This window comes from Fusarium phalaenopsidis (assembly GCF_050370095.1).
Source record: "Fusarium phalaenopsidis strain FUZ10S chromosome Unknown contig_32328, whole genome shotgun sequence".
Classification (NCBI taxonomy): Eukaryota; Fungi; Ascomycota; class Sordariomycetes; order Hypocreales; family Nectriaceae; genus Fusarium; species Fusarium phalaenopsidis.
Genome location: NW_028145393.1, coordinates 536,526 through 559,155, shown reverse-complemented (window position 1 = coordinate 559,155; position 22,630 = coordinate 536,526). Strand labels below are relative to the sequence as shown.

Here is a 22,630-nt window from a genome sequence, read left to right as displayed (position 1 = left end):
AGGGTAGACTTGACAAGATTCTGTGACATATCAAGCCCAAGTCTTTTGTCAAATCTTTTGTTTGTGTCTGTGTTGTTGAGAAAGCTACACTGCCATCATGTCTCTTGATCCACCCCAATTCAACGGTGCATCGACCCCGAAACAACGGCTCGATGCATCCAAACTCAAGTTCACACAATCGGCAGTCCTTCACCCAGTTCCTGATCCCGGATCTCCCGAGCTGTGGGCACAGAATGTCCACACCGACCACATGGTAACGTGCCGCTGGACTGTCGAGAAAGGCTGGGACGTGCCTGAGATCAAACCCTTTGCCGACTTTAGCATCTCTCCCCTCGCTTCCTGCATTCATTATGCGACTCAATGTTTCGAGGGTATGAAGGCCTATCGAGGGTTCGACAACCGTGTCAGACTTTTTCGACCAGATCGAAATGCGAAGCGATTGGTCATGAGCGCAAAAAGGGTATCACTGCCTGAGTTTGATGACGCAGAGCTGGTGGAATTGATCAAGGCACTTGTTCGCACGGATGCAAAGAGTATGCATTGTCTTTTCCAAAGGATACGTCAAGAACACGATTACTGAAACTTGGCAGGGTGGCTTGCGGAACCTGGAAGCTTCCGCTACGTCCGACCGGCATTGATAGGAACCGGGCGTCAGCTGGGCGTTCAGATCCCCAGAGAAGCAGTCCTATTCGTTGTCATGGTCTGCTGGCCCGACTTTTCCACCGAAACTCCACCTGGTGTTGCCCCTAGATCCGATCTTCGTCTGCTTACATCTAGAAATGACACCATCAGAGCCTGGCCTGGTGGCTTCGGCTACGCCAAAGTCGGTGCCAACTACGGCCCCAGTTTTGCATCGCACTGCGAGGCACAAGAATCCGGTTACGACCAGATTCTATGGTTGTTTGGAGATGATGGTCAAGTTACGGAAGCAGGCGCCAGCAATTTCTTTGCGGTTGTCAAAGACGAACACACCTCGAAGCTGCAGCTTCTCACTGCGCCTTTGGATGACAAACTCATTCTTGACGGCGTTACTAGACGATCTGTCCTGGAACTGGTTGAATCGAGACTGGCGGGCGAATTGGAGGTGAATGAGACAAAGTTCACCATCTCGGACCTTGAAAAGGCCTGGAAAGACGGCCGTCTTGTAGAGGCGTTCGTATCTGGTACAGCTGTGAGCAATACGATGTTCATTCCGGCAAACATTTTCTAACTCGTAATTTTAGTTCTTTATCAAGGATGTGTCCACTATCCGCGTGGGTGATCGGAATGTCGACTTGGCACAGAAGCAGGATGGCACTGTCAAATTTGGACCGCGAATCAAGGGCTGGTTGAAGGATATCATGTTTGGGGTTGAAGAGCACGAATGGGGCGTGGTTGTTTGACAATGGGCATGTGAATTATGCAGGAGTTTATTGTCATACAGATCTAGTGACCGTACCTAGAGAAAAAAAAAAGGTGACATAAGAACTAAATTTGCAATTGCAGTCCATACTCTCTCCATCGTCTCACGAGAGGATGACATGGGGAGCTCAGAAATGCTTTTATAAAGAAGAGAACTCGGGCGCGGTAGAGCCAGGTTGGACTAAAATGCGAGCAACGTGAAACCGCTACGTAGAGGACTCGGCTGCAACATGCATTAACGTAGTAGCGAACTTATTAGCGAACTTGATCGAGTAAGGTTCTGGTGATAGCGACGAGGTGAGACTGGTGGGAATATAAATAAGCATCCACGTCCCCTCCGCCGACCACATTTGACCATCATCCAGTCCACCACGAAAGAGGCAGGTCAGCCAAAGATAATGGCACCCACAAATGAATCAGTCTCCCTAGGTTAGTCTCAGTAACTGGAAGACTTCTGTAAGCCTTACTAATATGCCTCTTTAGGCGTTTTGGGGGGTTACTACTCTGCACGACACACTCTAGGCCAATATCGCTCAGCCTGCGTCGTAGCATCCTACTCGATCTCGGGACCAGGTGACCTGAAACCATCTTCTCCCGCAAAAAGTCGTCTTCACTTTGCCCTAGAACGGTGCATTCAAGCAGCTATTCGACGACACCCTGGCTTATGTTATGGCGTTTCTGATGAGACAAATGCTGGGATCCCTCTGTTCAGACAATTGGATTACGTCGACAGAAGGGACATCCTTGAGATCATTGATAGTCGACATGTCTTAATAGACTCCGGAGTGAATCAATCCACACCGGATGCCGTGCTATCTAGGATACTGGGTGAAAGACACGCCAAACTCTGGTTGAGCAACAAACTAGCTTGGAAGGTTGTTGTCGTCGAACACATTCACAGTCCCCGAGGTCAAGACGCGGAGAATGCAAGACTTACAAGGCTCGACATTGCCTTTTTCGCGCACCACGCCATCGCTGATGGTTTAAGCGGGATAGCATTTCACGCGGCCTTCATGGAACTCTTTCAGAACATGTCGGGACTATCCTATCCGCCTACCTGGCCCATGGTCTTTGCATCAAAGGATGCTCCACCAGCGGTTGAAGAGCGAGTGGACTGCCTCTCATGTGCCTGTACCATCTGCAGCAGCCCCAACACTTGCCAGGGGCCAATTTGGGCAGGGAACTCGATATCGCCGGCGCCATTAGTTGAATTCAAGTCAATGGTCCAGGGTCTTTCGATCCCGGCAGAGAAGCTTTCAACTATCCTCAGGAGGTGCAAGCTTTCAAACATTACCCTCACTGGTCTTCTGCACGCGCTGATCTGCACTTCTCTCTGCCGCGGCGTCAAAGCTGTCCCGGGTATTCGAGCCGTCACACCCTTTTCGGTGCGAAAACTAACAGGTGCGTCAGAGAGAGAAATTGTGAATCACATCTCTTTCTTATCAACGTATGTGCCTGGAGAGGACCTCAGCAAGGTCGAGAACAGCAAGCGCGAATCGACAACAGAGGAGCAACACATTATCCAGCTAGCACAGTTTTTCAGCAGCGACATTGCAACCAAGGTCAAGCAATTTCCTCATGGAAGCATGTTCACACATCTGAACGGCGCCAAAAATCTTCTATCACTCTGCCAAAGTCAAGCAGGCACACAACGACTCTACACATACGAACTATCGAACCTGGGCTTAGCAAGCAGCGTCTCGACTCAACTTAGCGACCGCCTCAAGTTGGACAAGCTGGTTTTCACGCAATGTGGCATGGTATCTGGTCCGGCTATTGGCTTCAACTGTGCGAGTATACGCGGTGGCTCTTTTACTATCAGCATCACCTGGGAGCGGGGTGTGGTTGAGGAATCGCTGATTGAGCAGGTGGCACAGGATCTTGAGCTCCGGCTTAACTATTAGATTCATGTAGTATCATAACGATAGGTAATATCGGTTATCCTAAATCATGGTGGTTCCAATGATAAAGCATCGGTGAGGCCTTGCGAAAGTATTATCTGACTTGCGCGTCATCACCGGCATAGAGGCCCAGATCCCGTGCTTGGCACCCTTCAGCATCCCCGAAGCCGAAACATGGCCGTATAAAACCGAGGGCCTAGGCAACTTGAGCCGAATCCATTGCGGGTTCCGATTTTGCTTAGACTCACTGGACAACGAGGAAAGATGCAAGTGGAGTGGGGCAAAAGTTGGGCGCATTTCAAGGCGCATGAACCGGCGTAATTTTTGACCTTGATAAGGCGCAGTGAAAGGCGCAAACTCAGGCGTGTTTCAAGGCGCGTTGAAAGAGTGAGGGGCACGATAAAGTAGTGAAACGCAAGGCGCAACGAGCATGGCAATCCAAACAGGTTCGATTTGTCAGATCGCCGATCCAACATGGCAACCAAGATGGAATCAGAGCCCCTCAAAGAATGGATCGTGCTTATTCCTGATATCGAGGGGACATTGGAGACAAGGATGAAGGTACGAAAGTAAGTTCAGTCTCACTCGGGAGTTTCAGATAGGTAATGGATTTGCAGAACACACATCAAAGAGATGGTCAAACATATCGACTCCGGGCTATACCAGATGGGAGGAGGTACACTGAAAGGAGATCAAGTTGGCGGAAGCGCCATTATTGCTCGTGCGAAAATTGAAGCCGACGTCATGGAGGTCCTGAAGACCGATATCTACGCCCGGAGCGGTGTTTGGGACCTCGACAAAGTGCAAATGATTCCCGTGAGTACTCAATTCCCTACAAGATACAACCGAAATTTCTGACAGAGACCATAGTTCAAGTGTGTTTACAGGCGTACGTGCGTGGATGAGAAGATCATGGGGGACCTCTGGAAGTATTGACATCACGTGGGGCTCTGCATTGCTATTATAAATCCAACTCCATCCCCAGTTTCTCCTCTTCCAACTTTCGCATCTGGGAATACCATCAACCAACATGAAGTCCACCGCCATCATCCAGCAGGGCAAGTCCCTCGTTTTTGGGGAAGCAGAATTGCCGCCTTTGAAAGAACATCAAGTCTACGTCAAGGTCGAATATGCCGCATTCAACCCCACCGATCGTATGCCCTCCCACAGTCATGATCCTTGTTTAAAACTGACTATCAAGGACTTGCGCTCGATGTCAATGCTTTTGGAGATGGGGCAGTTCTAGGCTGCGATTTCGCCGGCACCGTAGTCGAAACTCACCCGAGCGTCACCAAGGTCCAGACTGGCGATCAGATTTCAGGCTTCGTTTGGGGCGGTATGTTGCCATATCTGAGCTCCGAATCACCTAGGCTAACGGGTTCACTCCTATTAGGCGAGATCAAGGGACTGGGCGCCTATTCGTGAGCCTTCAGCTCAGCCACATCTTCTCACCTCGCTGATTGTCGAGTTACAGAGCTTACACCATCGCGGACGAGCGTCTTTCCTTCAAGATCCCAGGCAACATCAGCGCTCCTCAAGCATCTTCAGTCCCCTTAGCCGCCAACACGGCATGGCTTGCTCTGTTCTCCGAGGATTGCCTTGCACTCAGTCGGGATAGCTCGGCCAAGAAGACACCTCTGCTAGTTTGGGGTGGAAGTTGTAAGCCTCGGGAACACTGATGCCATGAAGGGACTTGCTAATGATCGTGAAAGCTGCCGTGGGTATCTTCGCTATCCAGATTGCCAAACTTCATGGTATTGAAGTTGTCACAACATGCAGCCCCCAGAAGTTTGAACTGGCCAAGAATGCTGGAGCCACCCACGTTTTCGACTACAACGACCCCGAAGTTGCCTCAAAGATCAATGCCGCAGTGCCGGATCTCCAACACGTCTTCGACACCATCGGAAACACCACCTCGTCTGCAACTGCTGCTCAAGCCATCGGAAAGCCTGGAGGTGTGCTATGCACGGTCCGACCTGGCAAGGTGAACACAGAAAATGTTCCCTCCACCGTCAAAGTCACGGACGTTTTTGTCTTCACGGCATTCCCAACAGAACATAACTATCGTGGAAAAGCTCATTGGCCCGTATGAACCCAGATCCCTGCGTGTCTTTCATGCCTAACATGCTCGCAGGTCAAAATGGCAGACCACAAACTCAGTTCCGAACTACATGGCCAGTTAGAAACCTTGCTTGGGAACGGCTCCTTGAAGCCGATTCCGATCCGTATTCTTGGACAGCTGAGTCTTTCTACTGTCGAAGAAGCGATGAAGGCGAATCGAGAAGGCCGCGTTTCACGCGAGAAGCTGGTATTCGAAGGCTTGTCCAAGCAGAACTAGAAATAGCGAATGGGTCAAAGATTAACTAAATCACCCTGGATGAAACTAAACGGTGCAAGGTATTGTGTACCAATGCATAGTTTCCCCTGAATTATGGCCTTATTTCTCCCCGTTCTTTATTCTTCTCTACGTTATCATAAATATGGACTCGTGGTGTAGGGTACCTGTAGGAGTGTTAAAAAGCCATTAGCAACCACCTTTGGGTCTTGAAATCTATCTCACCGTTTCAGGATCTCGCTCTAATTAATACCAGTGGCTCGCCTAACGGGTTATATTGCAGTATCGGAGTCGTCGACGCCTGCCGACCTCATGGGTTGATGAGCCTTGCAATCTATAACACAGATGATAGTTTCACGAGGGTTCGGGCGTGGTTTCATGCTGCGACTGAAATGAGCTGGAATGATAGATACCCTAATAGCTCGTAGAGCTATTAGGTGAGAACCGACCCCAAGAAGCCTGGGCATCACTGACAGAAGCATGAAGCGGGGGCTACTATCCTATTGAAATATCCTAAGAAACGGGCTTCATTTCAGCTGAACACTGCAAGAGGGTGTTTTGGAGCTCATCGGTCAAGTAGATCAAGAAGGTCAGTATGCATAATAGAGCGCCTCAGTGACGGCAAACAGAGTGACGCATCAGCGTCGTATTTTGTGACTGGCTTTGGGGACAGTTATTAGCAATACCGACCGGCTAGTCAAAGGCCTTCTCGGAGATTAAGTTATCATATAAATACAGACTTTCCTTGCTCACAGTATTATAGTCACCTTGTGATAATTCTTCTACTCAATACATACTCAAGGTATAGGGTAGGGCAAGCAAGAACCTGGCAATAATTACCTTCATGTCTTTCGATTAATTTACTTTTATACTCTCACCTCTAGAATATGATAAAACCATTTTTCTAATGATACACAAGTATTCATGCAGTAATATCCCTCGAGACCAGAATGGTGCTATACCAAACGCAAAGATGATTACGAGTTGTGTGAGCTGGGAAAGTATTATTGCCGAAGCTAAACTCTCAACCTGCGCCCGTTGGCTGGGAATCAATAGGCGCGTCGAAAGAGTTTTCGGTTCGTACCGAGTCCAAGATACTGGGACCTGGCTGCGGCACATTCCAATGGCCGTTTGCGCTCTAGATGCCGCTCCGTCATTCCAGGAACATAAGGGGCAAGCGATTCGCGTTTCTGACATCATGATATCGATGTCTCATGGTGGGAAATCATTTGATTAGTGCGGGCGATCTTGGATCGTGGCGTCGCGGAAGAAACCGACCGGAATATTAAGGTTTGGCCCATCTCTGGAGGCTGGGCTGGCGTAGAGATTAGCTACGGAATGTTGACGGATCAAGGGATTATTGTCACTAACTGAAGCACTATTTTCTTGGGGATTGGACATGATGGAAGTCACTTGTCTGTAACTTGGTGATACCTGATGTGACACTTCTCAACTTGCTTGGATTCAGCTGCCATAACAAGGGCCGGCTTCGTTAATCAGCTTAGTCGCCCTTGATCCAAATGTCATCTCCAAATCCTAACCCCCTGGGGCTATCTATGGCCAATAGTTGGCGCCACACTGCCGCCAATATGGAGATGGCCGACAATAGAGTTTCGACGAGAAGGGGGTGGCTTGCGCCTCATCTGGACCAGACAGATCTGGACTGGAATTTCACTGACCATTTGTCCTGTCACGTCGCCCCCCCGAAAATATCTCCTCGTCTTTCTCCCCAGCAACGACTTTTGAGATGAATGTTCTGTGATAATCACCATTGAGTGATCCATCAGCTAAGCGATAGCTAGCAGGACGAGATGGTGTCAAGTCACACGGTAATAGTGAGTACCCCACATGTAATTAACTCCTCTAGTCACCTCGATGAAATCATCGCGAGCACGGATCAAACTGACTATCCCCACAGGGCATCGAGTGGACCTTTATGGTCCTTGCCTACGTGTTTGTCGCTTGTCGTCTCTATGTCCGGCTCTGTATGCGAGGGCTCAGACTGTATTCGGCCGACTACTGGCTGATCGTGGGTCTGATGTCTTGTCAAGGCTTGCTAATATGCGACACCTTGACATACAGCATGAATGCTATGGATGACTTTACAATAACCAGTGTGTCCCTCGACAAGGTGCGTTTTGACTGGGCGGGTCATAATATCCCAAACAACCGAGCTGATTGATCCCACAGATCAGATTTGCGACCAACTACTTCTTCGACACTGGCATATATTTTCCCAAATTCAGCATCATCGCCTTCTACTACAACCTGATTCCCCCGACGCATCCTCAGATGAGAATAGCCCTTTACATCTTGACGTTCATCACTGGGTCATTCGCTCTTGTTACCTTCTTCGGAGACACATTCTGGTGTGGGCCAGATCCATCTGTCAACTGGTGAGTAACAGCACAGCCTTTATCCCTCATATGGGAAAGATTTGAGCTAACCAGCGACCCATAGGAGGAGAACAAGTGATGAAAGTTGCACCGTTTTCGCAGCTATGGACCTCATGCGCCTGAACTGGTCTCTTAACTTCATCACAGAAGTGCTAAGTCTGTTTCACTCCTCGGAACCCAGGGCCCTTGTATAACCAGGTTTGCTAATGCTTTTATGCTTTGCTTTTAGACGTCGCATTCCCATTCCCGTTGATCTTTGATCTTAGCCTACGATCTCGTCGTGAAAAAGTTGCCCTCGGTATCATCTTTGCTCTAGGAACAATTACCATTGGCGTTAGTGTTGGAAGGTTTGTCACCATGCTCCATGTGAGCAACAACATCTCTATCTGTAAGTCTTCGTAGCCAAACACCAGCTTATCATCTGACTAACGGTACTAGACATCTGGGCCACGGCCGAAATTTGCATCTCGGTCATTGTCGTCGCACTTTCCGCCCTTCGGCCTCTGTTACGAAAGTTATCCGGCATGGTTTCCACGGATCCGGACAGCAATCTCCCTTCGGGATACAATATCTCGTCGATGAGCCAGCCAAGCAAACCATCTACCCGGACAAGGGACGTTGAAGCGTTTTGGGAGACTGGACACAGAGCTCATCAGAGTAGTATTACAGCAATGGCGTCTGGTGAACATTTGACAGGGAGTGAAGTAGAACTGAATCGTATTGGGGGGATTTTGAGGACCCAGCAGGTATCAATGTCGAGCGAGACGGTTTCAAGCTTTATGACAAGGTAGATAGTATTACTTAGACTTTAACATACAATGACATTTCAAGTCCTATACCACCCTTGTTCCCAAGATCCTCGTCCTACTACGACTAGATATTCTTCCAAAAAGCCTATCTAACGCTCTGACTCATGGCGAGACTTTGAGCTTCTCGAATAAACAGCTGAACGAGCAGCGAGAATTGGATCCGCCGACGCCTCAATACCCTCCACGCCCGGGATGGGGCTGAAGGCAACTGTCTTTTCACAAGTCTCAGCTTCCTTCGCCTCCATCACCCTGGCAATCGTCAGAGTTCCCAGCTCGATCAAAGGACGATCGTCAGGCCAGATCTTGGTGCAATCGTCGGTAACATCACCAAGCTCAGCAACCTGGGCAACCAACGTGAAACCAATTGGACCTTCAGACAAGATCTGTGGTAACTCCTCGAACAGAAAGTTGGGTGACTTGGTCTTGAGCTCATTCTGTGTGAGGCTCTGCTCACTTGCCAATGGCACCCAGCGATAGCGGATGAAAGCCGTCTTTCCCTCTGAATTGATCATCTCGAAGGCATTGATTGAGTGGAATGTGTTGTGGGCAAAGCTCTTTGGTATTGGTCGGTGCTCTTGAGCAAAGGCAGCTGCAGCAGGGTGCGAGCTCGCATACTCAGTCACGGTGCCATCCCTGAGACTGCGGAAAAAGGCCAGTACCTCCTCCCCATCTGAACCAGGGAAGAGTTTAGAGGCATGGCATATAATATCAGTGCCGAGTCGAGAGGCCGGGTCGAGGACGAAGCGGACGGCAAGACCGTGTGGGTTTGCTCTCTCATCGGTACTTGGCAGGTCAGGGATGCCGGTGAATAGGGAGAGCCGGGCGATGACGAAAGTTGGATGGCGAAAATGCGGCGCCGTGGAGAGCTCTTTGGCCGCTTCGGTTGGAGTGAAAGATCCGGTGACAAACACTCCTTTGGCGTGCGCTGGAGGAGGAATTGTTAGATACGGAAAACAAATGGCAAGGGCAAGACTTACACGAGCGTACTCCGGAGAATTTACCAAATATATCCTGGAGGGTATCGATCAAATTCTGAGCAAGAGTGCTAAGAGCCATCGTAAAAGATATGGGTCGTGGCAGAACAGTTTGAGACAAAATCAAGGTGATCACGATTTCCATGAACATGGAATCTCATTCTTTGGGCTACTTATACATCCCTTCAATCTCACCTCATCCTGAACTTTGGGCATAACTTTGGACATAAGCATGCTTCCGGCTCTCGCTGTTTGGCCGTGATTAATCAACATGCCGACGCCACGCTTATCCCGTGGCAGCACCTGCTGATTATATGAGACGAGGGGAAAAGAGACATCTCCTCAGGTTGACAAATACCACCGATCTGATAGGAGTAAGCTGACCCCCGGTCTCCGGAAGACAGAGATGCCGATGCACCCGTCATAGCCGCGGTGACGGCCCCGCCTCCGAAACCATGCTCCGGCCCCACTCCGCTGACTTGAGAGATTGCATTGACTTTGAATTCCATATCAAGGGGCGCTGGATTGAACATTGAAGTATGTGTCAGTCATATCAACTACGTAATCTGTCAGATCTAGACCTACGAGGCTACTATGGCGGCCCTGGGGCTTCGTTCTGCGATGGTGGGTGCGTCTCGACTTGCCTGTACTCGAACGAATACGGTCAACCGATCCAACTTCCACACCTCAACACGCTCCATGATGGCGCAAACTCAGGCCAAGGCTCAGGACTGGTCTGCATCCCAGTACCTGAAGTTCGCCAAGCAGCGTGCCAGACCCTCCCGCGATCTCCTTGCCCAAGTACCCCTCGAGTCTCCAAGCCTTGTTCTCGATGTGGGCTGCGGGCCAGGCAACTCGACTCAAGTCCTGGTAGACCGTTACCCCGGCGCTGTGATCAAAGGAATCGATTCTTCTCCCGGCATGATTATCGAAGCGCGCAAAGCCCTGCCTCAGATCCAGTTCTCGGTCGCCGATCTGAAGACGTACACACCGGAAAAACCGTTGGACCTAGTCTTTTCCAATGCCGTCTTCCAGTGGCTCAAGGCCGATGAACGAGTCCCCACGATGAAGAGAATGATACAATGGCTTCGTCCAGGAGGAGTGTTGGCGATCCAGGTTCCGGACAACTATCTCGAGCCATCCCACATTGCAATGCGCGCTGTCGCGAACGAGGGCCCCTGGGCTAGCATCTTGGGACCGCTCCGTCCAGCCCTTGACCAGTTCGCCACACCACAACAGTTCTACGATGAATTAAGCCCACTCTGTTCATCTGTTGATATCTGGCATACTCTCTATCAGCATCCCTTGGACAATCATCAGAGTCTCGTGGAGTGGGTGAAGGGAACCGGACTACGGCCCTTTCTTAATCCTCTAGGCCCGGAAGACAGGGAGGCCTTTGCAGAGAGTTATCTTGCCAAGTTGAAGGAGGTCTATCCGGTTTCTGTTGATGGGAAAGTGCTTTTGAGATATCCACGGCTTTTCATGATTGCTGTGAGGGAATAAGGACGTTCAGCCAGTACTAAAACCAGTGGCATGATTGCGTATCAATAAATATTTCTCACTGTAAAAACCGCTACGTAAACTGACGTATCTTGCCTCCGACCCATCACTCCCAGTTGTCAGTACCTTCACAGTTGTTCTCGTGGAATGCATCAAAGTCGTTGCCAAACACGGCCTGCATGTCGATATCACCATCCAACATGACATCCCAAGACGAGACATCCAAAGGAACGTTCCAGAACGTAAGTTGGCCATTCAACGGCACAACATCAGAGTTCAAATACGAACTTGTCACCGGCACATCGTCCCCTGCACCAGGCGGGACTTGTGGCTGAGGCACTCGGCTCAGCCGTTTTACCTCGTCTGACAAACGGCCAAAAGCAAGGAGGTGAGGAGTTACTGCCAGCCATTTTCTTGACAGATTCTGCAACATTGTCCTGCAGTCATCCATTCCTTTAATTATGGTAGCCGGTTCGGAGTTTGGCTCCGTTGATTCGGCTTGGCCAGGTTGTGATAGAAAGAGAGGGATATAGATGCCGCAATAAAGGAGAGTGAATCCCGCGCGAAGGACGTCCTGCACATGTGTCCTTGAGTATTATTGTTAATTCCGATTCATCCGCATGGTTGTGGTAAAAGCAAACAGGACTCACCAGATTGGTAGATCGATCTTTCTGTCGAGCAAAGTCTGGTATTCATGAATAATATGCACTGCCGCATCGAAACAATATCTGAGATGCTTAATACCAGGAATGAATTGCGTCCCTTTTTTCCCGGAAGGAAAAGCAAGAGAAGTGTAAATGAACAGTCGCTCCCGGTATAAGTTGATGTTCAAGTATTCGACTGTGTCAAAGAGGCAGCTTGACGTTGCATCGGTACTTTTCTCTTCATGCAGACTTCGCCATTCCTCCAGCTCTTGAGCGAGACCGGTCGCCAAAGCTTCCTTAGTCGCTATATCTTGGTTCGTGGTAGTTCGATTGGGTGTGTATAGTGTCGATCGGACCTTGGCTGATATCTTTCTCAACGCTGCTTGTCGAACCAATACAGAAACCTCGCTGCGGACGCCCGATCTGGATGTGGGCAGATGTCTGATTTCGTCGAGGCAGATTTCTTCCGGCATCTGCATGTACCACAGTTCAGTAAGGGAGCATCATCAGACAAGGGAGCCACAAGGATACGTCTACGCACCTGGACCGTAATCTCGGAATCGGATATCATGATCGGCCGCCCCAGATTGCATGCCGAGAACCTCTCTTGCACGTAACAACACCAGAACAGTCGTCTCTGCACCTGCTCAGTGACAGGGTCCAAAGGTTGAACTGGCTTCTTGTGGTAGCCAAGTTGAATGCAGATGCGCATTGCCTGGCGTGCCAACTTCCACTTGCTTCCAACTGCATCCTTGTCAGCTTTAGGCTTAGAGATATAAGGCATCGGAGATGTCCATACTGCTGATGTCATTTAAATGACTAAACACTAGCAAGAGCATCGTGTTTTGGATCTGAGCGCCACACGGGGGTTCTGACAAGATGTCGGCATATTGGATCGCGGACGAATAATAGGCGAACGGGGAGACCGACGGCTGGGTCTGTCGGACGAGAGATGTTGCCACGGCAAGTATCATGAAGAGCTGGAACATGTCGTTGCGCCGCTGAATTCGTGATGTGCCTACTGCGCGATTATCATAGAGTCGTTCAATCTGCTGGTAAACCTCTTTGCGTCGCATAAACGGAGAGACTTTGTGGAATCCCAAATCAAAGCTGGCATGTCAAGGTTGGTATGAAGTTGCGCGAAACGAAGGGAAAGCTCACTAGAGGTCTGCAAGTCTACAAGTAACAGACAGAGGCGGCAGGTCCATTTTCTGTGCTGGGGCCGACTCTGGAGGTGGTTCTTGGTGGGTGTCAACATGAAATCTGGAATTGCTTAGGAAGTGCGTGGCCAATGCTAGAGCCACCAGATTCCCAAGGCTGTGTTTGATCTATTAGAATATTGGCTATTTGAGAAGGGGGAGGCTGACCTGAATAGACTCCCACCACTAGTATTCGGGCTGTACTTGACTGATTCGTCAGAAAAGTCGTCAGGAAACCTGCTGTTTCTGTCGAGAACCACCAAGTTTGGATGCTCGACGAAAGCTTCTTGCATGCTTTGTTCACGGAGACGCTGGCGAAGAGAGGCGACCTTCTCTTGAAGTTCCCCCAGGTATCTATAACGAGGATCAGTTTGCATTCCGAGCTCTTCAGTGTCGCTCGCACCTTCGTTCATAATGCCGCCCGGACTTCGGATCTACCGCGACACATACTATTGCAGCCTTTTCACAATTCGCACAGGTCAAAAGATTGGTATCACACTGGCATTCAACTATTGAGCTTGCTGGCTATCCGCACCTCGGAATATGGACGTACTTTGAGTTTCTTAGACCTGCAATGTAGGCAGGCGCTGGTAGTTTTGGTGAACTTTGCTGAGGACATCGTGTGACTTTTTGCAGATGGGGGTGATAAGAAGCTGCAGTCGAAATGACCTACGTCAGTTCCTCACAAAGGAGAATAGCACGTGACGGGCGTTGGTGTGTTGCCACGGCCGCGGAGAAAGCAGTGTCAGGGGCAAGGTAAGACGGGGACCACATGTAAAGGGATTGGGGTTTGGTTAGGGGGTTACGGTCTTCATTTTCTACAGCGGGGCTAATTCGATAATGTGGTGCGACGCCAGAGTTGCCAATATTTGTGCGTTACGAGCGTTGTCTTGATTCAACCCATTGAACAGACCCGTGCAAGTCCATCTCCGAGATTAAACACGAGTATCTCCTTCATTCTTATCTGTTTGGATGATTTAAGCCAGGCTTGAAAACCCATCGCACGAACATGCCTCCCGAGAAGCCCCGTACTTGATGCCGCCCTATCACCGAATGGCGGATCTGACTCCGAGCGCCATCACGGAGTCAGGTCCGCCCTCAACAAGCGGCAGAACCATCACACACGATCGAAAAAATGCCGGAACAGCAGCTAGGTCGAAAATCCAAAATGGATTTCATATTTGATGGTTCCTATTCAATAAATTATCGCATCCACCCGCAAGGAAAGAACAAACGCTATCTACAATCTTCTTTATCTCTTTGTAAAATGGCTACCACCGCCATCCACTCCCGCTTCTGGCGCGGGGGCGTCTGCAATGCCCTCATCTTCCGCCGAGCAGACCTCCCCGCAGACAGAACAACATGGCATAAGTTGTTCGCCAATGCAATGGGATCTCCGGATCCTTACGGCAGACAGCTTAACGGCATGGGCGGCGGAGTCTCATCCTTGTCCAAGATCTGCATCGTGTCCCCATCCTCCAGAGAGGATGCTGATGTCGACTTCGAGTTCGTGCAAGTTGTCATTGAGGATGGCGCACTTGACCTGGCTAGCAACTGTGGCAACATGACTGCTGCCATCGGCCCATTCGCCCTGGACGAGAAGCTGTTTTCGCCTTCACCCACCCAGCTCTCCAAGCAACCCGGCCATACAACTGTCAGAATCTTCAACACAAACACCAAAAAGGTCATTGCATCTACATTTCCAATCTCCGGTCAGCCACCTCGGTTCCAACCCCACGGGGCTTACAAGATGGATGGTGTGCCAGGGACCGGCTCCAAAATTTCCTTGTCGTTCCTCTCCCCTGGAGGCACGCAGACCGGGGCTGTCTTTCCCACTGGACAAGGCATCACTTCAATGGCCACCACTGGCAAAGATGGTCGTCGTGTCAAGGCTTCACTCGTTGACGTCGCGAATCCCGTTGTTTATGTCGATGGTGCCTCCCTAGGGATCGCTCCCGGAACCACACGCGTTGAGCTGGATCAGATGACCGAAACCATGGCATCTCCAGAGAGCATCCGTCGCGAGGCTGCATCCCTGATGGGGATGAACCCCGATGTCGCCAGCGTCCCCAAACTTGTGATCCTATTTCCCCCTCAAGACGCCAACGTCAACATCACATGCATGGCATTGTCCATGGGCCAAGCTCACAAGGCCATTCCATTGACATTAGCTCTAAATCTCGCCGTCGCATGTCGGTTCGAGGGTAACTTGGCGTCTGGGCTCGTGAAGTATGTGGGAGGAGATGGTAAGGTTATCATTCAGCATCCCAGTGGTACCATCACGGTAGGGACGGATATCAGAGGAGATGACGTGGAGAGTGCTACCATCTATAGCACAGCCAGGCTTTTGATGAGCGGAGAGGTCAATGTTGATTAGTGACATGTACAGTTTTTTAATGCGTACCTAGTCAAACACGGAGGGTCCCGTCCCCCCGCCTCCATTTCCAACACCGAATCCCAATACCGTCGACATCTCCCTCCCTCAGTATCGACAACAGGAGATGACGGTGCCCTACAAGCTGCGAGATATTTTCTGCTGGAACCTCCACGAGACGCTGATCTCGACCGACCAGTTTGCTCAGACTCTGGTGCAGGATCTCGACCTTCCTCACAGGCAAAACGCCATCGCCGAGATCAGCAAACAGATTCGGACGCAGCTCGAGGAGTATGCGGGCGTTGCCCTCCACCCGCTGTTCCACGCGGAGCAGCCGGCTCCTTCTCTCCCGCAACCGACGGCCAGCGGATTGACCCCAAGACCAAGCTTCGCTCTCAAGTCTCGGGACGAGTCTCCCGCTTCTGCGATTCGAGGCACCTCTCGACCAGACACACCTGCGCAGACAGGCGCACCCACTTCATCTCAGACACAGGCCCCAGACGTGACAGCTGAGGCGACTCCCATTCTCCCCGATTCTGATGACTACAACCCTGACGATACATATCGATGCATCATAAACTTGAACCTTAATCTGGCTTCAATGTTGTACACAGACAAGTTTGAATGGTCTCTGCTGCACCCACCAGGCACTGCTGAGGCGTTTGCCAAGGTGACGTGCGCTGACCTAGGACTTACCGGAGAGTGGATTCCAGCCATGGCACATGCTATCTATGAGGCTGTCCTGCGACTAAAGAAGGAGGCCTGCGAGGCGGGTGGACTTGTGGCCGGATGCAAATGTCTGCAATAGACTTAAGCAATATAGTAGTTCGTGAGATCTTGAGTCCAGGGCGTGTTAATATTATGACCTTCGGGTAAAACTGCTTGATTTGTTGATGTTCAGCTTCTCCCTCACAGAACCAGTCTCACACACTCATGCAAAGCAACCAAGGATACTGCCTTCAACATAATTATCCTGGAAGTATTTTCACATCATGATCAAATTTATCTATAATTATAAGCCCATACTTATTCTAGATAATAACTTCCTATCTGGCCACCGTGGACCGGGTCGCGGAAAACATAAAAGCAGTGTATCTAGAGCTCAAGAAGTGTCTTGTATCTTCGATGAAATTGAAGCAGTCAAAATATAGTGGTAGTGATCTATGCTGACAACACGCTTAGATCAAGGACAACTAGGATTCAGTTGGAGCTATTGTTCGTGTTCAAGGCCCCTGTATGATGAAGGTCGGGATAAGGTAGGTATGTCGTTACTGTAGCCATGACTTTTTCCACACAGCGTGGCCGTGTCGACTTTCCCCACTAATATGAGTGGTTGACTGGCTTATTACTTTGCTATTGGCCGCTCAAATCTTCATGTATAAACGTATCTGTCCCGATTTGGCCTCATCATGCGTCAGGAAAATCAGCAGTTGTACAGGTAAGGTTCTTTACACTTGACCCCATTAGCAGGCTCACTATTAACAGCCCGACGATGTAGACTTCATTCAATCATATATCCAGGAACAAGTCAGCCTTGAGAGTTACAGTTAAATGTCCCACGTCAGCTGACTACCTTGAGCGGCTCAGCTGGACCTGCATTCTGCAAAGTGCCAATAGCAGGAGTTTGCTAACCATTGCTAAGGTTGCCAAAGCTTACCTGGGAGATCCGACCCGAGACAAGGCCAATAAAGATAATATCAATGGTTAGATCCCAGTCCCAAGTAGAAGCTGATCTGTATGCTTACTTTTGCCAGCAATGATCAACACTGTCCCGACCTAGACGCTGGGCACCGTATTTGGTTGGCACTTGAAGATGCGATGCGACGACTCAACCCGAAAAGCGCGACAGAGAGGAGTCGTCTTTCCTGAGGGATGTCCTGCCGGTACCCGAAGAGAAGACTTTGAAACATGTACGCACCTAGACAAGTTCATGCTTGGTTTCTGGATCTGACACCCTTCTAGGCTCAAGCCGGTGCTGGGTCGACTGGATACATTCTAACGGTACGCTCATGTGGAAGCCCGGAGCATTAGTCTATACAAAAAGCTACCCAAGCAAACTTGCTGCCGACATCAACTGGTGCCCTGGCTGGTTTGGCCAAGACACCTGTAAGAGCACAGCTTCCCAGTGGTCAAGGCCTTTGACTGCGGGCAAGTACGATACGGTCAACTACCAGTGCAGAAGTAAGTGACTACTTCCTATATCTGTCTATCAGAGTGCCATCTAACGTTATACAGAGCAATCCATGGTGCACGAACTCTTCCATATCGATGCGAACTGGCAGCGCCACGCCCCTGGCAATGGTCATGTTATGGATAGGAAGATGGTCATCGAGGGAGAAACTAAGGTAAAGAGAGCCTACGGACTACTACACACCAAAGTCCTGGCTCGTTGGGCGAAGAATGATGTCGGTCACTATGTTGTAACAAACGGTATGACAATTACCTCCGAAAAGACCTGTGTTTGTGCTAATAGATGATATGACTAGCTGATAACCTGGTCTATTACTTTCTAGGAAAATGGGTCCAGGAGACTTTTGGCGTCTACCCACACCTCCTAACTACGGACCAGGTACCATCGGAATTCGTGCGGTCGCGCAAGCCAGACGATGGACCCGTCGATCATATCGATCCGCCCACCCCGCCAACCGACAACCCCTATGACACGCCTAACATCTGGGACCCAATCCTTATGGTCGATGGAAAAGTAAGACTGGGTGACCTGAACGACCTATCTGATGCGCTAGGCATCGAATCCACCGAGGGGGCGCGCACGCTCTACGACGACGACCCAGAGGCTTGTCTCGACTTTGTGGCACAAGACGAGAACGATGAGAACCCGGTGTGCACCGATTCAGACGAAGCCCTGGAGCTCGACGCCACCCAGGAGCTTATCCCTCCAGTTCCTCTTCAATCTGCTCTCGAGGCCAGCGAGTCCCCGTTCAAGCCCCTATTGAACCTAACCCTGAGAGCCCCATAGCCCAATTGCAAGGCCTGTAGTGACAGTCTGGGAGCAAGCTCGTGTCAGGCGTGTGATCAGCATTGCTTTTTTGACCAGTGTAGGGGGGATAAGGCGTCCCGGACAGGGAGGCTGCAGCTGTATCTGTTGCTGTTGTGGGCGATGGCCTCTTTTGGACTCGTCATTGAGAGAAACGTGGAGGTTGCATTTCAGGGCAAGATAGTCCTAACCATATAATACAACCCTCAAATGATTTTAACTCGAGGTTGACTTGAATGTTGTGGTTGTGTTTGTCCATTTCATGGTGATATCCAACACTACCCATGGATTCACTTGTTATGATGATAAAGTACGTATTCTAGGCAATAACCTCCTGCATAAGATCGTCCGGCCATTTTGGTGCATCTACCCCATTCCCCCTGGTGCCCACGTTGTACCCAAGCTTCACCGCGCCATGCCAGTCCGCCACGCCCTTGACACATCGAACCTTCTTGTCACCAAAGACACTAGGAGAAACGCGTTCCTCAAAAAACTCTGGCCTGAACAGCCTTTTGTTTGCTAGACCTGTCCGCAGTCTACCGAGAACTTGAGGGACGGAAACACCGTTGTTGTGCCAGTGTTGGTAGACTGTGTTGTCGTGCTCAGCCCAGACTTTGGCAAAGACATCGGTTGGGTAGGTGCCCACGGACCGGATGAGCCATGCGCTGTAGTAGTTGAGGGCTAGATCGATGCAGTACGATCCGCCACTCTCAGCACGACGCAGAATTGCCAGGAGGACGGCGCAGGATCCGGCTATGCCTGTGCAGTAATCACTGTGAGGAAACAGGGGTGTGACGGGATCACCATGGCCCATGGCCTCTCCGAAGGAGTGACTAAGTCCAGTGTTCTGCTTTGCCATTAGGACTGGAATGCATGCTTCAATAGGGTATCAACTCACCGCATCCGCAATCTGTTGCCATCCACTCCGATCTTTCCAAGGGCCATACCACCCGTAACAGTTCTCTCGGACATAGATGACACCCCTGTCCCTGCCCTTGCACATGTCGACGATCTCGTCTTGGCCAAAGCCATACTTGTCAAGCACGCCAGGCCGATAACCCTGAACAACAACATCGGCTTCCGAGATGAGCTTTCGGAGCCGTTCACAGTCTTTCTGAACTCGAAGGTCTAGACTGCAATTCCATTTACCCCAGTTGAGGTCAGCTTGGAGGGAGACGACATCTGGCAAGTGAGGAGCAGTGCAACGCATTACACTGGCGCCGAGTTCTGCCAGACTGCGGGTGATGCTAGGTCCAGCGATGATTCGTGTAAGATCGACCACCTTGAGGCCAGCCAGGGGTCGCGAGGGGTCGGCTTGGATATTCGGAGATGCGAACCAGCACGGAACTTGATTGGTATTCGGTCGATCGTGTATCTCCCACAGACCCACGTGCTCGTTTGCACGGCCATGCTCTGACTGGAGATACTCATCTGTCGTGTAGCAAATGGTTCCAGCTTGGCGTGTCTCATCAGTTATAGCTTGTAGTTTCTCACTACCAATCTTTCCAAAGGATTTTTGAAAGATCTCAACGCCCTGTTCATAACTCCCGACATCCAGCTCGGTTGGAAGCCCAACATTTTGAAGGGTGGGAGTGGGGTTGAGAGAACCATGTGCCTGGAAGAACCGGCCATCGGCACACTTGTAGATATTCGTTACGAGGTTTCGATGCGTGGAGGAGTTCATTCGATGCTTATCGCAGCTCGGAAAGTACTGAAACAGCTTCGGGTTTGCTTGGCGCAAGTTGCTGGCCTGAATGTTTTCTCCTTCAGGATCGATGGTCCAGAGCAGCGTCGAGAACAGAAACAAGCTAGCATGATCGGTGTTGATGGTGATCTGATGTGGCTCGAGACCATGCCGTCGTTGGAGGATTACATCTACCAGAGCCGCTTCCAATGCTTTGAGAGAGGAAACAGCCTCGTTGAAGCGCCAGTTGACGGGCAGTGAAGGGTCGTCTGAGCCGGTAAAGTTGATGGCCGCAGCTCCATTTCGAACCTCAAGTGGGAGATCCTTGGAAATGAGGGGGTTGTCGAGGATGCCATATTTGTAGACATCCGCTGCAGATTCCGGGACAGAATACGCCGTGGAGGCGGTAACATGAGGCTCTTGATCGATCGATCCCATTCTGAAGAGTCCTCTGAAAAAGAGTTGCAAGAATCAATGAAGGGGAAATTGTTGAAGAGAGTGCAAATGCAAACACTGCCAATAATACCCAACGCTGACTACTATATATCCATGTTATATCGGCCTTTGTCGGCTGTCGAGGTCGCCGAGGTCGTCGATCTCCGAGCGGCCCCTTCGGTTCGGATTGAGGTCCGCTCTGTGGAGAAGGCGGACGTCCTCCATTCGGCCCCATCCCCCAAGCGGAAGAAGCGGCACGGGGATGGAACCATTGGGCGCTCTTAGCCCCGATTGGTTCGGTCCATACTGCTATTCGACTGTAATCTCAAGCGCGCCCAGGGCCTGCACGCACAGCTCGTAGAGATTTGTGCGTTCGAGGAATTGTATGTTGGGAGTGGGAGTCCGCTCCGGCGAATCCATGTACTCATGGATGGTCCACAACAAGGATGCCTGCTCCGAGAGCCCCTGGAAAGTGAGCGAGATCTCTTCAACAACTTGACACGCATCAAGGAGCCACTCCTTGAGCTGCGGCATGGCGGCCGCCTTCTGTATTGTGGAGAGCGCTGCCCACCTGAGGAGGTTAACGAGACTTGCCTCAAATACGCTGCATCCGACGATCCAGGGCTTTCTAATCTTTGCCCACGAGCATGGGAGCCCCCGTATCTGAAGGAGCTGGGGCGAGATCTCAGAAGGCACACTTCGCAGCTGCTTCAGAGACGACTGGACATCCAGTTGATAAGCAAAGAACATGGGTAAAGCTGACACGGGATCATCAGCTATCGTCTCACTCTGTAGGACAGAGTCATAGTTTGTGACGTGCTGTCGAACATGGCTATCTGCCGAGTTTGCTGAGAGACGAAGTGCCCAACAGTAGAGTGCAGAAATACATGGGAAGCTCGGGCTCTCATTGCTTGGCTGTTCTACTGTCAGATGTTGGCCATATTCACACCGAGAACGTAGATAAGCAGTTACCTTATATGAGATATCTGAAGCTCGTATGCTTGGCGGTAGACCCAACGAGCGGCTGATGGAGCTGCTAGAAATTAATAACTGCACGCGCTTGTTGGGAGGTCACCTACAAATCCAGGAGGTATGCTACTTCGAACAGATGATCACCTCTGCACATACTACTCCTGTATTCTGGTAAATGAAGTTCTACTTGGTGAAGCCCAAGCACAATACAAGACTGTATGGCTAAGTCGATAAGCTGCCAAGAACTCCCAGTACTTGGGTCCAGAAGAGAGTACAGGGTGTGAAGAAGAAGTATCAAGATAGTGTCCCTCGAGTCATCATATGAGTACTCTTGTGAGGTGGCTATCAAGAAATACTCTGTAGAAGCATGGACATGCGAAAAGATAGATCCCGGCATCATTGCTGCGCCGATGGCGAGAATGAGATATAGCTGAGTCAGATGTTCTGGGTCTATCCAGTAATTCGTAGATAAAAGTCGCAGAGTTTCCCATACTTGATCTTCATTGACAATAGAAAAGGTTGCATTCACGAGAGAGAAGAAGCTGTTGATATAGGTAGCCATTATCTCTCTCTCGGCTTCATTCACAATCGTTCGACTTGAACGAATGCCGAGTTTTGTGGCTGACACAACCAATCCCCTGTTGCTACTGTTTCTTGGGAGTCCACGAGGGCTGCTGTTGTCGAGCTCCAGGGCGCGACGTGTCATCTCTCGAAGACCGTATAGCTCGCCTCTGTACAAGGTTGTAGTCTCGGGCTCCTTTAGGATTGTCAAATCAATCATGTCAGGGCTTTGTGTCTGATTCTCTTTCGATACAGACGGTTGCTGATGGGTAGGCGCTTCGGAGGCTCGGTTTGGATCATTGCCCTCAGAGAGCTTGGATTCGAGGAGGGCGACTTCTTCTTCAAGCTCTTCGAGCAGACTACAAAGGCACCCTTAGTGGTCGGCATTTGCAATATGTAGAGATAGATACGGACCTTCGTTCACTGCGAGAAGGTCGCGCGACCGGCATG

At 50.4% G+C, this 22,630-nt stretch overlaps 10 protein-coding genes across 10 annotated transcripts; 8 read left to right on the top strand and 2 right to left on the bottom strand.

Moving 5' to 3' along the window:
- Positions 1-97: 97 nt before the first annotated feature.
- Positions 98-1,382, top strand: LRP88_12877 (uncharacterized protein; the record flags this gene model as incomplete). The annotated part of the gene is made up of 3 exons (XM_083249262.1): positions 98-533; positions 591-1,171; positions 1,224-1,382. 3 exons carry the CDS (start codon positions 98-100, stop codon positions 1,380-1,382), a joined length of 1,176 nt encoding a protein of 391 aa, XP_083095064.1.
- Positions 1,383-2,432: 1,050 nt separating this feature from the next.
- LRP88_12876 (uncharacterized protein) lies at positions 2,433-3,305 on the top strand (the record flags this gene model as incomplete). Its single annotated transcript, XM_083249261.1, has 1 exon — positions 2,433-3,305. The coding sequence occupies one exon, from the start codon at positions 2,433-2,435 to the stop codon at positions 3,303-3,305; it is 873 nt and encodes a 290-aa protein (XP_083095063.1).
- A 630-nt stretch (positions 3,306-3,935) lies between these two features.
- On the top strand, positions 3,936-4,238 carry LRP88_12875 (uncharacterized protein; the record flags this gene model as incomplete). Its single annotated transcript, XM_083249260.1, has 2 exons — positions 3,936-4,118; positions 4,173-4,238. The coding sequence occupies 2 exons, from the start codon at positions 3,936-3,938 to the stop codon at positions 4,236-4,238; spliced, it is 249 nt and encodes an 82-aa protein (XP_083095062.1).
- Positions 4,239-4,332: 94 nt separating this feature from the next.
- Positions 4,333-5,640, top strand: LRP88_12874 (zinc-binding alcohol dehydrogenase family protein; the record flags this gene model as incomplete). Its single annotated transcript, XM_083249259.1, has 6 exons — positions 4,333-4,456; positions 4,504-4,638; positions 4,696-4,723; positions 4,777-4,961; positions 5,015-5,388; positions 5,437-5,640. 6 exons carry the CDS (start codon positions 4,333-4,335, stop codon positions 5,638-5,640), a joined length of 1,050 nt encoding a protein of 349 aa, XP_083095061.1.
- Positions 5,641-7,729: 2,089 nt separating this feature from the next.
- Positions 7,730-8,655, top strand: LRP88_12873 (uncharacterized protein; the record flags this gene model as incomplete). Its single annotated transcript, XM_083249258.1, has 5 exons — positions 7,730-7,768; positions 7,828-8,033; positions 8,098-8,189; positions 8,263-8,380; positions 8,472-8,655. The coding sequence occupies 5 exons, from the start codon at positions 7,730-7,732 to the stop codon at positions 8,653-8,655; spliced, it is 639 nt and encodes a 212-aa protein (XP_083095060.1).
- Positions 8,656-8,931: 276 nt separating this feature from the next.
- Positions 8,932-9,898, bottom strand: LRP88_12872 (catalase family peroxidase; the record flags this gene model as incomplete). The annotated part of the gene is made up of 2 exons (XM_083249257.1): positions 8,932-9,767; positions 9,820-9,898. The coding sequence occupies 2 exons, from the start codon at positions 9,896-9,898 to the stop codon at positions 8,932-8,934; spliced, it is 915 nt and encodes a 304-aa protein (XP_083095059.1).
- A 620-nt stretch (positions 9,899-10,518) lies between these two features.
- Positions 10,519-11,319, top strand: LRP88_12871 (uncharacterized protein; the record flags this gene model as incomplete). The annotated part of the gene is made up of 1 exon (XM_083249256.1): positions 10,519-11,319. The coding sequence occupies one exon, from the start codon at positions 10,519-10,521 to the stop codon at positions 11,317-11,319; it is 801 nt and encodes a 266-aa protein (XP_083095058.1).
- Positions 11,320-14,426: 3,107 nt separating this feature from the next.
- LRP88_12870 (uncharacterized protein) lies at positions 14,427-16,341 on the top strand (the record flags this gene model as incomplete). The annotated part of the gene is made up of 2 exons (XM_083249255.1): positions 14,427-15,443; positions 15,568-16,341. The coding sequence occupies 2 exons, from the start codon at positions 14,427-14,429 to the stop codon at positions 16,339-16,341; spliced, it is 1,791 nt and encodes a 596-aa protein (XP_083095057.1).
- Positions 16,342-17,346: 1,005 nt separating this feature from the next.
- On the top strand, positions 17,347-18,510 carry LRP88_12869 (uncharacterized protein; the record flags this gene model as incomplete). The annotated part of the gene is made up of 4 exons (XM_083249254.1): positions 17,347-17,443; positions 17,496-17,714; positions 17,769-17,963; positions 18,020-18,510. 4 exons carry the CDS (start codon positions 17,347-17,349, stop codon positions 18,508-18,510), a joined length of 1,002 nt encoding a protein of 333 aa, XP_083095056.1.
- A 337-nt stretch (positions 18,511-18,847) lies between these two features.
- LRP88_12868 (uncharacterized protein) lies at positions 18,848-20,650 on the bottom strand (the record flags this gene model as incomplete). Its single annotated transcript, XM_083249253.1, has 2 exons — positions 18,848-19,375; positions 19,427-20,650. 2 exons carry the CDS (start codon positions 20,648-20,650, stop codon positions 18,848-18,850), a joined length of 1,752 nt encoding a protein of 583 aa, XP_083095055.1.
- Between the last annotated feature and the right edge of the window lie 1,980 nt (positions 20,651-22,630).